Here is a 14,515-nt window from a genome sequence, read left to right on the forward strand (position 1 = left end):
GTGGGTTGTTGGCATCATTTCATTACAGTGGCCAGTGTTACAATCCATTTTACACGACCAAGAATGCTGTGTGTGTGTGTGTGTGTGTGTGTGTGTGTGTGTGTGTGTGTGTGTGTGTGTGTGTGTGTGTGTGTGTTTGTGTGTCTGTGTGTGTGTGTGTTGTGCTTTAGTGAGTGTATCTGTGGGGTGTACTTGTGTGTGAGTGTGTGTGTGTGTGTGTGTTGTACTTGTGTGTGTGGCATGTGATAGGAGCGTACTGCTTGGCTATCACGCTCTAATGTGCATGGCAAATCCACTTGTGGTCTCACACACTCTACCAGTGTGTCTGTGCCGTCTCAGCTCTGCCAGCCGAGGTCTGCAGAGAGAGCAACAGCACAGGAAGCAGGTCAGGTCACGACCCACTCACGGCAAAAAAATCACAACGTGAAGCACTGACCGACTTTGAGCGCATATCATACCATAGCTATAGTTACTCTGTCTGCCTTCACTGGCTGTTAATTGTTTAACAAAGTAAGTTATAGTTTTTTTAAGTCATTTATTTATCAGCGACATACAATAAGAACAACATGGCGCAAAACAATGGTGTTCGGCATTATACGGTAGAAATAAAGAGTTGATTGTCACTGCCCTATGAGCTTCCTGTTGTTAAAATGTTATTTAATCCTGGACTTTATGATATCCAATTATATTGTGTTATTAAAGCCCTACAAAAGTTGGTCAGATTTTTTTAAAGCTTAAGCTGTTCTTCACAAATGTTTGGAAATGGAGCCAAACTACTATTTCGGAAACATAATTGTTTGCTTTGGTAAAATACCACTATATAATATCACTATATAATTAGTTCGAACAATAAAATCTGTATTAAAAGTTATAAAAACCGCAATAGTATTTATTTAAAAATCAGACAGTACCGACCTCTTAGATATTGGTCATAATGACATTGGCCGGGTATCACCCTCTCAGCATTCATTAATTTGTTGACTAAGGCAAGAAGCCACAAGCATCTGACTTCCAAAGAACACAGAACATTTTCGCTTTAATCAAAGACATAAAAGAGTCGACAAATCTAATGGTAAGGGGGGGAAGTAACAGTAAAAGAAAATCTTTGTCTCCCTGTTAATGAAGATAAAAGTAATGCCTCCATTTTGCATGCTGTCACAATTAGTCTCACCACAAGCATCTGAGAGATCCTTCCAGAAGAGGGAGATCACTTGACCCTGTTATCCTGCCTTCCCATTAGGTGCTCTACACAACCATAACGTCAATCTGTGCTCAGCCTGGACACAGCTGCTTTATAAAAGCAAAAGGGGAAACCACAAAGAGCTCACAGACTACAAGTCACACGGGGCCTGCGTTTGAAAAGATCCCTTTATTCGGACTGATGGTGCTGAGGAAATTATCCATAGTTTTTTTCTAAATATAAACTTAAAAACAACAACATAAAATGATATGTGGTTGAAAGATGTACTCTGATACTCTGAAAAAAGAGAGCATCATGAGTTCAAAGCAGTTTAGACATTAACATCTGCGATAATGCAAGAAGGCAATACTCTATTTTCACAAATAGTTTTTCTTTTGAAAAGCAAAATTCCCTTTTTTTTAGTAAAGGAGATAAAGAATCCACAAAAGTCAGTCAGATGTTATGAGTGCTTTTAAAGTTTAGAGAATTGAGCGTTAAAGATGGTTGAGTATGAAAAATATGCAGACACAACCAGGCAAGGTTTGGTAAACGAAAACACTTACATTTTGAAACTTTTATCTATACTAGTATTGAGAAGAAAACATGTTATGGAACAAAATAGCCAAACTGACCAGTGCTTGAAAAAAACAATGTGTTTGCCTCCATGTGCCTCGACTTAACGTAGGTTAAACTAAAGTGTACTCAGAAAACCTTCTGGGTTATTTCATTTATTTGCTTGCACAAATCATTAACTCAATATGAAAGTTTGAGTAACAGAATCTACGAATCCAAAATAAATCCCTAAAAGGATTGGCTGTCATGTCAGTCAGTCACTGGCTAATATCCTGATAATCCTCCTTAGAAAATGTATTATTTGGTGGTCAGCAGTAAGCAGCATAAAATGGTTTAAGTCGTTCAATGGCTTGGGGTGGACACAGTGATTCAGTGGTTTAGACAAGAACCCAAGTTGTATCCCTGTTGTTTTTTTATGTGGTATTTCAATGTTCCACAAATGAAAAATGATCAGAGCCCGAATTTGTCATATTGGACTACAGACTGCCTAGTTTGATTGATTAGTTCACAACTTACCGTTATCGGCCCTGGAAAGCTATAGCCGTGCCATGCCGATGCTGTCTTGGGTGCTATCGTAGCCCTAACAGAAGCTTTTCAGTCCAGCCAGATACGTTAAAGGTCTTAATTAGAGCTGCAACGATTAATCGACGAATCGATGATTAATCGATTATTAAAATAATCGCCAACTATTTTGATAATCGATGAATCGTTTTGAGTAATTTTTTAATAAAAAATGTCCAAATTCTCTGATTTCAGCTTCTCAAATGTGAATATTTTCTGGTTTCTTTAATCCTATTATAACAGTAAACTGAAATATCTGTGTGTTTTGGACATAACAATACATTTGAGGACGTCAACATGGGCTTTGGAAAATTTATCAACATTTTTCAACATTTTCTGACATTTTACGGACCAAAACACTAATCGATTAATAATCGATTAATCGAGAAAATAATCGACAGATTAATCGATTATCAAAATAATCGTTAGTTGCAGCCCTAGTCTTAATACACAAGAAGAGACACAACAAAGACGTTTAAGTTAGAACAAATTATTGCATGTTTATGACTGTTCAGCCTCTGACTGTATAGCTTTTTATTTGATGGACATATATAAGAGTGATCGTCTAAGTCTCCTCCAATAAGTGATGGTGTCTTTCCCTAAATGTCAAAGTATTTATTGTATTCCTGTTGTTGTTTGTGTCATAGTTGCTTGTCATGCCAGAAAATGTGAACTTCAAAAGAGAGCTTTACTTTTTTCCACATACGAACGAAAGACACTATAGGTTTGAAGCTTCTGTGGGTTTAAAATGTGAAAATGTGTACCGAGCACTGATTGTAGTCAATCACCTAATTGCGAGTCGGACCATAGATCTGCAGCAATCCCTCTTCTTTCTAATTATTTGGACAACTATCTCAAATTCAAGTCTCATTTCTAGCAGAGCCAAGAAATTAGTCAAAACTTAATTTGGTAAATCAAGAAGCACTTATGTATTACCTTGTACCTTATTAATCAATATTAAAAACTATTAAATAAGGTAGGTTCAGGTCAATGTGATAAACCCATGACTTGGAATGATTTTGAGAAGTGTACGATATAAGACCAAGGAGAGGGCTTAGAAGATATTAGTAGCATCTTCCACATAATCAAATTAAAAACAGACATCTTTGAGTGCAATGTTCGGAGAAGCCTTCTATGTTTAAAGCAGACTCCTGTTGCCTTTATCAAGTCAAATATCTGGTCATCTGAGCGTCTCTAAACTGAACTGTCACAGATGATTAGAGGAGGAACAACTCGTCTTGGTGTCCCAAAGAGCATGGGGTGCTCACGAGAGAGTGAGCCACAACTAGAATCAATGTCACCGTTCAGATAATCACGCATTGCAGATTCACCATGTAAGATGCATTTTGTCTGCTGCCTAACTGTGTAAAGCCTCCATTCATTTTCAGATTTTTTCCGCAGAAAAAACGTGGTCAACTGCAGTAATCAAGCTTTTTCTCTAAATGTTTTCGCCCTGGTTGTTGAGAAGCAAATGTCAGGTTGTTCTTCTGGTTGTGGAAATGATTTGTGGGACAAACCAACCATTTTCAAAGACAACATTTTCAAATCAATTTAAACAAAATATTTTGACACGTTACAAAAAGCTTATACAGTTGTGATAGTTCCAAGTCCCTTCTCTGCCATTTTTGGGTTCCCAACTGGTAAGGAACTCTCAGTTAAGTCTCGCCACCCCATGGCCTTTAGTACCTTAATAGTCAGACCGAAGAAAAAAAAGAGAGCATTGTACCTCTGCTTTTCTTATAATTCTGAGAATGTTTAAGTATTTTATTAATGCTCAATAAAACATATACTGTTTATAGAAAGCAAAGTTAGTCAAACTATTGTACAGTGCAGAAGAAATCGTAAAGTATGAAGTGCAAAGATGTAAATATCCTTTTTTTGAATGCATTTGAAACCCTTTTATAAAATGGGTAAAAAATCGGTAGTATGAAAATAAGCATTGTCTCAGGTAGCCTGATGTCAATGTGTGTATTTGTTTGTTGTCATATTGTTAAAAGTCATTCCTGGCTTTATGTATGCAGTCACGCAGGAACAGGATATGTACTGAATTACAAAAAAGGGCCCATCTCTTTTATATATCTTCACTGACCTCTCCTCACAGAAAACCATGTGTTTGTCACACACACACACACACACACACACACACACACACACACACACACACACACACACACACACACACACACACACACACACACACACACAGAAAAACAAGCTTTACACAACAGGAGTGTGAAATCACCATGTTCCGAGACTGGGTGGTGGGGTGGGGAGGGTTAGTTTGGCTCCCAGTGGGCAGAAATCTCTTTGCACTCGGACGGCACCAGATAACTGACCCCTGGTTTCATGAACGTTCTCAGGAAATCTGTGTTTCACCTCTGCTGGGGTCAACAGTGGAAACTGATATGAAACTCATCATGTTGCTGATGTAAGACAACACATGTAAAATACAAATTCCAGGACGGAGAATGTGAACGATTACCAAACTGACAGCACATAATATTAACAAAGTGATCTGAAAATCTAACTGCTGGTTTAGTGTTTTTTTGTCATGCTTCTGATATTATCTTTTCACAAGGTAAACTACCCTTATTAAACCTAAAACTGGATTATTAATTTTTTTAATGCATTGTATTCAGTACTTTTTATCTTTTCTTTTTTTAACACATTTGAGGCATTTAACTGCCTACATAGCTTATGTACGGTATGTGAAATAAAATATTAAATGCATCAGTACTAATAATGAAATAAAATAATGTATTAGCAACAGTAGGCCTATATCATGCCTATAACATTAGAAAAGGCTAATTCTTTAATAAGCGGGCATACTTTTACATTGATACTCTAAGTAAATTGTTCTTGCACATTTTCTGAATCTGAGTAATTCTACCACCTCTGAAAGCATTATAAAATATACATTATATACATAGGCCGCCTACTACATTATAAATCCACAGTACGCCTAGGCCCTATACAAACAATGGATTTTTTTTCTCTAACTTCTGGGAGATTTTCAAGTTAGCATAAATTCCTCCAAATAGTTTTATTTCAACACATGAACGTCCACATTACATACTTCAACTTTGTCGTGCAGCACTAAGCAGTGATTGTGGGCCTCCGGTTTCCCGGCGGTGCATTGGAGAGCAGTGCAACAGCGCCATCTGGTGTCAACGGGACGCAATGACGCTGCAGCAGCTGCGTACGTAACTCTTTTATGTGATTTAACCTTTAGTCAGACACTTTGGCATAACATGTATTTCTTCTTAAGCAGATAATTAGATAATCACCTCAAACTCAAAATTGGTTTGACTTGATTTGATATTTTTGATAATTACCCCCCCCCCCCCACACACACACACACACACACACACACACACATACACAAAATGGATGTTGTGGATGTGTGTTAGTAAAATGCCATATACACACCAAAAAATTGGCAAATCAGAAACTAATATTTACCGTCTTCAGGTCCTTTTTTTTAAATACAACCTGGACACTCTAAAATATTGCACAAACTGTAAAGCTGTGAAAACCAACGCCTTATGTAATAAATTAGATTTGTAGTTTATTTTAAAACTATTATTTTGTCTTTTTGTTTGTTATGGTCTCTGCATTACCTCTAGCGAATATGTTGAATGGTTACTATTGTTTCATTGGTAAAATTGTTGTTCAGTTTCTTTGTATAAATAAAGTTTATTTAAAAAAAAGGTGAGTACGTCACTTCCTGTTTAAACATGGCCGCGCGCTGACAGCAAATGTCACATTAGTCCTGCAGCTGAAAACATCAGAGTTGCCAACCTGAATTATATCACTCGTTCAGCGATTCAAAAAGCGCCGCGTCTTGGGATTTTGCTGTACCTCACTCAACATCCGCAGAGGTACTTCACTAATTTTTTGCCCATTATAAACTGCATGTATTCTTCAAACATGAGATGCTCAGTTAGCCATAGCAACAACCCCTATGCTTTACTGAGACAATATTGCCATTTATTTTGAATGTGAGAGTTATCTGATATGTAGGCCTACTAATATATTGTTAATGTGTAACAGTATGAGACTGATGGTATTGTTTAGGAAGAAACCTACTTATGTAGACCTAAAGTTCTGTCTAAAGGTGATTGTGTGTGTGTGTGTGTGTGTGTGTGTGTGTGTGTGTGTGTGTGTGTGTGTGTGTGTGTGTGTGTGTGTGTGTGTGTGTGTGTGTGTGTGTGTGTGTGTGTGTGTGTGTGTGTGTGTGTGTGTGTGTGTGTGTGTGTGTGTGTGTTGTTCTTTTGCAGGATAATCCAGCCAACACCATGGTTCATTTATGTGAGTACACAGTGTGAACTGAAGGCCTCTTAATAATATGTCAAAATGGTAAAATAATCAAACAACTTCCTCAAGGTGAAATCTTCAAATGTCTTGTATTTGTCCTACCAACATTATAAAGCTCAAAATATATGACATGACATTAGAAATAATAAAGTAGCAAGGGTTTAAGTATGTAGGTGTGTGCATGAAGGTTAAAGGTGCAGTTTTGTATTGGACTATTTTAGGGATTTAACACTATGGAAGTTTTAAAATAGATAGTTTTTGTTTAATTGGTATAGTTGTAAATATACTGAGAAGTGTTTCTTGTGTTTGGTCCACCATATTCATATCAATAAAGGTAGACTAAATATTTACCTTTCTAAACAAATACTTACAAAGATTAGGTAGGACTGCATTAATCTTAGCTAGATGTACTTACAAAACTGTCAACTGAGTGTTTGTGTAACACCTTTATGGACAAATAGTCTCAGTGTTTTACAAGAAAAAACAGAAAAGATACAACATAAGCTTAGGACATTAATTACATTTACAAAAACACATCAGTAAAGATTCTCTCCTGCTCCTCCCCCTCACTTATCTTCCCTGCATCTAGTTCAAGGAAGTAATTTTAATCAAAGAAGGAAGAGATTTAGAAAAACATAGGGTTGCTAAGTGAGATGTTATCTGAAGTGAACAGTGAACACACAACAACACATTAAAAATAATCATGCATTTGATCCGGAAATGACTTGCACAAGGTGGTTATGGCCTCACACTCTTTACTGAATGCAGTGGTGTGTTTTAAAAGTTACAAACAATTGTTTGTCCTTTTCAACGCTATTGCTATTATTTACTTTGTATATTAATAGGCTTGGACAAAATGTCCCAAATGCAGCTTTCCATTTCTATGCGGATGACAGTGTAATTTATTGTTGTGCATCCTCGCTCAGTAAGGCTTTTGTTTATATGCAAAGTGCTTTTGATCAAGTGCAGGCTCAGCTTTGTCAACTGAAGCATGTTCTCAATGCTGATAAAACCAAACTTATGGTATTTTCAAATTCCAGAAAGATTGTGTTAAATCCGAAAATGTTAACTTCCCAAGGTAATGAAATTGAGGTTGTAACTACTTACAAATACTTGGGATTTATGATTGATGACCACATCTCGTTTAAAACTCACATACAAAACCTGGTGAAAAAACTGAAACTAAAGTTAGGTTTTTACTTTAGGAATAAGTCATGTTTCTCTCTCGAGGCCAGACGACGATTAGTCGAAGCTACCTTCTTGCCGGTTCTTGATTATGGTGATCTGTTGTACATGAATGCATCAGCTCACTGTCTACATATGTTGGACACTGTATACCATGGAGCCTTGAGGTTCATTACAAACAGCAGAGCCTTAACCCATCACTGTACACTGTACTCAAGAGTAAACTGGCCTTCTCTTTTTATGAGACGACTTAGTCACTTGTATGTTTTTATTTACAAGGCGATCTTAGGTAAACTCCCTTGTTATTTGCCATCGTATATGTCCAGAAAATGTGTCCCCCATGCGTTAAAGGTCACATATTATGCTAAATGCACTTTTTAAATGTGTTCTAACATATCCATGGGTCCACGGTGTGCCTAGAGACTGCCAAAATATTTAAAAAAATAACAATCTCTCCTTTTCTCACTCTCCCCCTTTCTGAAACCCCCACCCCTCCCCCCAATATACTCCAGTCAGAATTCTCCTCGTTTCTGACCTCAAAAACTGGAAAGCCAGAAGTGCACTGTGCAGCCCACACCCCTATTTCTTATTGGTCCACGGCCCTGACAGACAGAGGGCGAGGCGTATCTGGCTTCACTTCCGGACAGGGGGCGGGGGGAGCTCAAAGATTGTATATTTACGAGGGGAGCTGCAGCTCTTTTTAAAAAATAGGCCATTGTGAGATTAGCTGAACATCAGCATAGTACAATAAATTATCTGAAAGTTTTTTTCAGCAAACAATTAAAGAAAAACGTATTAGGGACCACTAAGACCATATAATATGGTGTATAAAAGAACCGAAAAGTGTATAATATGGGAGCTTTAAGGTCTCAGGACATGGTGCTCATGACTGTTCCTCAAGCTCGTACAGAGCTGGGTAAAACAGCTTTTAAGTTTTTTGCGCCGTCGTCATGGAATAACCTGCAGAAGCAGCTTAAGCTTCAGGACCTAGTCACTCTAAACGAATTTAAGGCTGTTGTTAAGAGTTTGAAGTTGGACTCCATCGGAAATTGTGAATGTTTTTAGTTAAGAATCTTATTTTTATGTTTTACAACTGCACATAATATTGAACTTGTATTTTGTATTGTGTTTTATGTGTAACTGTGTTCTGCTGTCCATCTTGGCCAGGTCTCTCTTGAAAAAGAGATTTTAATCTCAATGAGACTAACCTGGTTAAATAAAGGATAAATAAAATAAAAAATGCTTACTGAGCTCATTTCCTTTCTACAGCGTCTCTCCTGCTAAAGAAGTACCACGGGGGTTACGTTGTCCTCCGATTGGCTCTTGCAGGACACAACCAAGCCAACAGACCGTTTTACCGCATTGTGGCGGCTTACAACAAAAGGGCAAGAGATAGTAAATACATAGAGCAGCTGGGATCCTACGACCCCCTCCCCAACATCTACAACGAGAAACTGGTCAGCTTCAACTTCGACCGAATCAAGTACTGGATCGGCTGTGGAGCGCACCCCACCAAGCCAGTGGCCAAACTCCTAGGTGTGTATTCATGAGTGCTACATGAGCACGTTCTTTTTTTTTTTTTTTTTTTTTTTTTTTTTATCTTATTTTTGCTTTTATAATTTTACTATATTTTCTTCAAGATTATTGTCCTATTTACAGTTTAACTACTTTCAGATTTACAATTCATTATTAAAAAAAAATTGAACAAACAACAACAAATGAACTGACAAGGGGGATAAAAAGAAGAAACATGTACATAGATAAAAATTTAAATAAAGAATAAGTATGGGGGTTAAATAAGGGGGAAAAGAGAGAAAGGAAAGGCTTTTACTTATCTTGTACCTTTGGATGATGTTTTAATAGTTTCCCTTCATATCTTGTCCATCTTTTACTCAAACATGCCTTCCATGTCCATTATATTGTGAGTCACTTTCTCCATACGCCGGTTATTTTTAGGTGGATCAACATTGCACAATTATATTGTCGACTTGTACGGAGAATTGTGCAATTCACAAAGATTTGTTTAGTCAAGGAGGTCAATCCATAACTTTTATGAGCAACTGCACCTTTAGTCATATTCATCATATTCATCTCCAGATACGATTCTCTGTTATCTGCCACAATTTTTATGACTCCTATTAAGTGTCATAATATATTCATTGTGCGCTTAATCACCTCATCCATGCCCTCTGGTTTAATAGACTGTACAGATACCAATTAGAAATGCCTGGGTTTTAACAAGATTCTATGTATTACTGTTTCCACTGGCACTTTTGGCCGCACCTGGGATAGACCCTCTCTGGAGTGGGGCCAAAGAGTGTCAGCCCCACCTCCAAGTGGGCCGCGTTGACGTCAGTGACCCTTCAGAGACATATGAATCATCTCCGCTGCTCAGCCAGACATCTCAAATACACATGAGAAACCCATAGCCTATTTCAAACGATAAAGCATATTCAACATTCAATACATAAAAGCCCAAATAGCCCTATGCATAGCTAGCAGAACTTTTACAACTATGTGTGCCAGCCCTTAGCCCGCAAAAAAAAAAAAAAAAGTCTGCTAGCTCAATACTAATTTATCATTGAAACAGAAATGAGCAGTTCACTCGCGGATATGTTAAACTATACTTTTTCATTAGTCCACAAACGAATAGTCCTGCTGTAATGGAAAAGCAAACCCCTTCTGCGCTGGGCTGACGTACCAAACCAAACCAAACCGTGCCAGGCTGAACCAGCACATGTATATGGGAAAATTCACAGAAATCAGGCATGGAGATTGCTGACCAAAAACCTTGTATTTAAAGATGTGTTTGTCGTTTCTCCCCTTTCTTTTTCTGCAGGGTTGGCAGGATTTTTCCCTCTTCACCCCATGACGATAACGGAGGCAGAGCGTCACAGAGCCAACATAGCGCTGACAGAAACGGCAACAGTAACCGGGGACATTCTAGAGGAGGGACAGAAGGAAGCTGGAATATGAGAATGTAATGCTAAGGACTCTGTGTGACTGTCCAGTACAAAATAATGTCAGTTATTTGTGGAAGAAAACTGATTGATTTGTTTCCTAACTTGTTGGGTGGACTTCTTGACATGGCATCTTGTAGTTCTAGTGGCTTTAGTAGCCGCTATGAACATGATTTTATTTAAACTGACCCTGGATCAAATCCAACAGCTTCAGGTGATGTTTGTGAGAGTCAAGTGCCATAACAGGTAGTTATTTTCATTGTGTGTGTATTTGACTTGAATAAAGTATTTCAATATTGATTTGTGGGAGGTTAAGGTGCATATCTTTTGTATGACTCTGACCCTCAGACAATTGCTGCCAAGAATGCCAGGAAATGTATGAGCAAACAGTTCTTTGGCTCAATATAAAATTCTCCACCCTTACTACATGTTATGGAAACTTTGGTCAACTGAAAACTTACTTTATTCTCTCACTAAAGTTGCATAACGTTTGCCAAATTGTCTGATAAATATATTCTATATAACCAATCAAATTAGTCATTCTGTATGCTCTTACTTGTATTGATGTTGTTGAAAAAACAGTAAATCAAACACACAGCCAATAAACAATCATTTGATTTTGATCTTTCTAAAGCACAAGTGGCCACACTAAAGTATGTAGTAAACAACCTAAAACTGCAAGTACATCAGAATCATGATCATATTGTATAAATATTTTTTTATATATACTTTTTGAAAAAAGTTTTATTTGAACTGAAATATAAAATAATTGTTCTTCTGCATACATAAGCTGCTGCCTGGCGTGCCTTTCCACATGCTTATCATTGTATGCTTGTTCTATCTTGAGCAGGTCCATATTCCCAACCACAAGTGTGGGTTGCATAAAGAAAGATATGATAAAAATACTAATTTGAGCCAAGACACACTTAACAACACCCAGATGACGTATAAGACTCCATCAGAAACACATACAAAAGTAGTACAGCTGTTCATACTGCTTGCTTCCCTTTACTGTCGAATAAAAAAAATGTATTTAAAAAAAGCGTCATTACATAGCATTACTGAAATATGATGATCAGCAATTCTTTCTTTCTATTTTTTTTTTTTTTTAAGCTTCTTGTTGACAGGTGTTGAGAACTAGCATGTATGTTAAAACAGCTAAGTTGCATCTTGTTGGTCCAATATAATTGTGATGTCTATGTCAGATAAAATCTAACTTACTACCCAGGGTAGTTGCCATTGTATATGATCTGGTTCATATATTTCGAGAATATAATTTTGTTATTATTTTGTATTTAACCTTGATTTAACCAGGTCTCACTGAGATATGAGTCAATCTACTCTGACGTAGTGAGCAGGAAATATAATATTTTTCCCTGGTGCTGGGGATTTTAGAAATGATTTTCTAATAAGCAAACAAGGGTGTGGAGAGCTTAATCCAAACCTTCTGTTGAACCATGTCACAGTGACAGGAGATTCATTTTATGGTTCTTTTGAAACGGCTTGTTAACCGTGATCTTTAACAGTAACTATTTATAGAATGCCTATTCAATCTAATATGACTGACAGTATGACTGATTGTCAATGTGTTCATGTAACTTTTCTTAAGTTAGTCATGTAACTGTCATGTCAGTAATGTCAGAACATGTCAATATTGAATTGAATGGAATGCCAATCATGAAGCAAATACAATTAAATTTGCCAGATGTATTGAAATAGAACCATCAATTCAATAAGTGTGTGCAAAGCAAAACAGTAACAATTGTTTACTATGATTGTGATTACATTAACAGGATGAATAATTTATTGGTTGTTGTTTTTTCAAAAGCTCTGTAACAAAGAATGCAAAAAATAGAATACCACACCACTGATGGATCAAATAAATTTAAAGTTTAACGATAAAACAGGCTACCTAAACTATCACTTACTGTTAAATATTAATACATAAATCATCCTAAATGCTGTGCATAACTCAGCAAACACAATAGAAAAAGGCATGTTTTTGCAAGTACTTTAGGGAAATATGTACCTACATTTTGCATCACATATTTCACTCTTAAGAGAAATGTTTTGTTGATATACTATGCTTGTAACCCTACGCAACCACTTACAGCCCTGCCCCACCTACTCATGTCTTGTCCTTCTTCACTTCAGCGTCACTGTGATCTGGACCTGTGTAAACAAATGTGTACAGGGTGTGAGTGTACTTCAAGAGAACTTCAAATCACTGCAGTGCTGTTCAATCATATATAAAAAGTTTGCTTAGGGAGGGCACTACATAAGTAACACTCATTTTACCAGTTGATCATTGATAACATATGGAGTATAGCTGATGCTGATTCACAAATGTTTATATCTTCGAGAACTACCGTCAGGATCAAACGTAGCTGCTAATCCACAGAAGATTATTACAAGGGGAGATTATTTGAAGTTTACTTCAAGACTGAATATTACAAAACACTTCAAATAGTCTGCTTTATTGGACTGCTCAACATTTATGGAGTGAAAGATATTGCAGCACTGAAAATATTTTGGTACATATTTGGATGACTACCTGAATGCTCGGGAAAAATGAAAAAGATTTATTTGGGGAACTGTAATTGGAGGAGAATTTCTTCTATTCTTATAATCCTTGCCTTTGTGGTCATCGTGCTTGTTGCACTTTCTGTTTTCTTTGCACAAAAAAGAGGTAAGTGTGATTTTTTTCATTTGTTTTCGCATAAAGATGAGCAATGCTCAAACGAAGTATCCAAGAATTAACACTAATATCTTTAGATAGTTCATGTATGCCATTACCCTTTGACATGATTGATTTTAGTCCGGACATTCCTAAAAGATTAAATACAATACAGACAGAAAGTACAAGTTACAGGACTGTGCACCTCACTGTTTCACACAATATTTAAAGGTTTACATTTTTTATTTTTTAACATTCAAAGAAAATGTGAATTATGTCTTGTTGGTCATTCACTATTTTAGATAATTTCATAATTTTTTGCATGAGTGCCATCCTATTTTCCTTAAAAGCAATTCAGTTATGATTAAATGGAATTAACTGATACTGATTGTATTAACTAGCACGTTCAGTTAATAATTAAAACAAACTAAATAGTGTAAGCAAAGAATCATTACAGAAACATTATATGTGCCCAAGATTAGTAAAGCACAGCCATTCAACTTATTAACCTTAGTTATTATTTGTATCATAAATGAGTCTAGAAGCCAGCTTCTGTAGTAGGCAACTGAAGATAAACAAAGCTCACACTGACAAATATAACACAATTTAACAAGATTGTAATCTGATCGTAAACTTCAAAGGAACATTATTAAAAAAAAAAAACAAGAGGTCAAAACCTATAAATGTCGGGATCCTGAATGGTCAATGCATTATATTGAGGCTTTATGGTTACACTGATAGTAGGTGTCTTTTGCCAATGTGTCTATAATGTGAATTCTTGGAATTATAGGTTCAATTTCAATTTTCTGTTGTGGTTCTAATATTTGTTTTTAAAGTCTACTGAAGCTGAAGTTGCAAAACACATGACATGGTTAAGCTACATTTGAGTCCAAAATGTCTATATATTTAATGGCAAAAATAGTAATTAACACAACTCTCTAAAGATGTTTGATTCAAAAGAGAGCATATTCTAAATCTTGTTATGACTATCAATGCCTTACTATGTATTGAATGTTTTGTCAGAGTGATTGTTGATGTGGGTGCTGGACTGTTACATTGCAT

The 14,515-nt window shown here is 36.5% G+C and overlaps 1 protein-coding gene across 1 annotated transcript; it reads left to right on the forward strand.

The window, feature by feature from the left end:
• Positions 1-6,056: 6,056 nt before the first annotated feature.
• Positions 6,057-11,076, forward strand: mrps16 (mitochondrial ribosomal protein S16). Its single transcript, XM_080026187.1, has 4 exons — positions 6,057-6,195; positions 6,595-6,625; positions 9,086-9,352; positions 10,656-11,076. The coding sequence occupies exons 2-4, from the start codon at positions 6,613-6,615 to the stop codon at positions 10,790-10,792; spliced, it is 417 nt and encodes a 138-aa protein (XP_079882313.1). The 5' UTR covers positions 6,057-6,195; positions 6,595-6,612; the 3' UTR covers positions 10,793-11,076.
• The last annotated feature ends 3,439 nt before the right edge of the window (positions 11,077-14,515 follow it).

This window comes from Ammodytes marinus (genome assembly GCF_949987685.1).
Source record: "Ammodytes marinus genome assembly, chromosome: 4".
In the NCBI taxonomy this organism is placed as follows: domain Eukaryota; kingdom Metazoa; phylum Chordata; class Actinopteri; order Uranoscopiformes; family Ammodytidae; genus Ammodytes; species Ammodytes marinus.

Excerpts from the sequence above, each read along its gene's own strand:
- mrps16 (XM_080026187.1), top strand. Across the intron at positions 9,353-10,655 it reads GCCAGTGGCCAAACTCCTAG|GGTTGGCAGGATTTTTCCCT; the intron begins GTGTGTATTCAT and ends CTTTTTCTGCAG.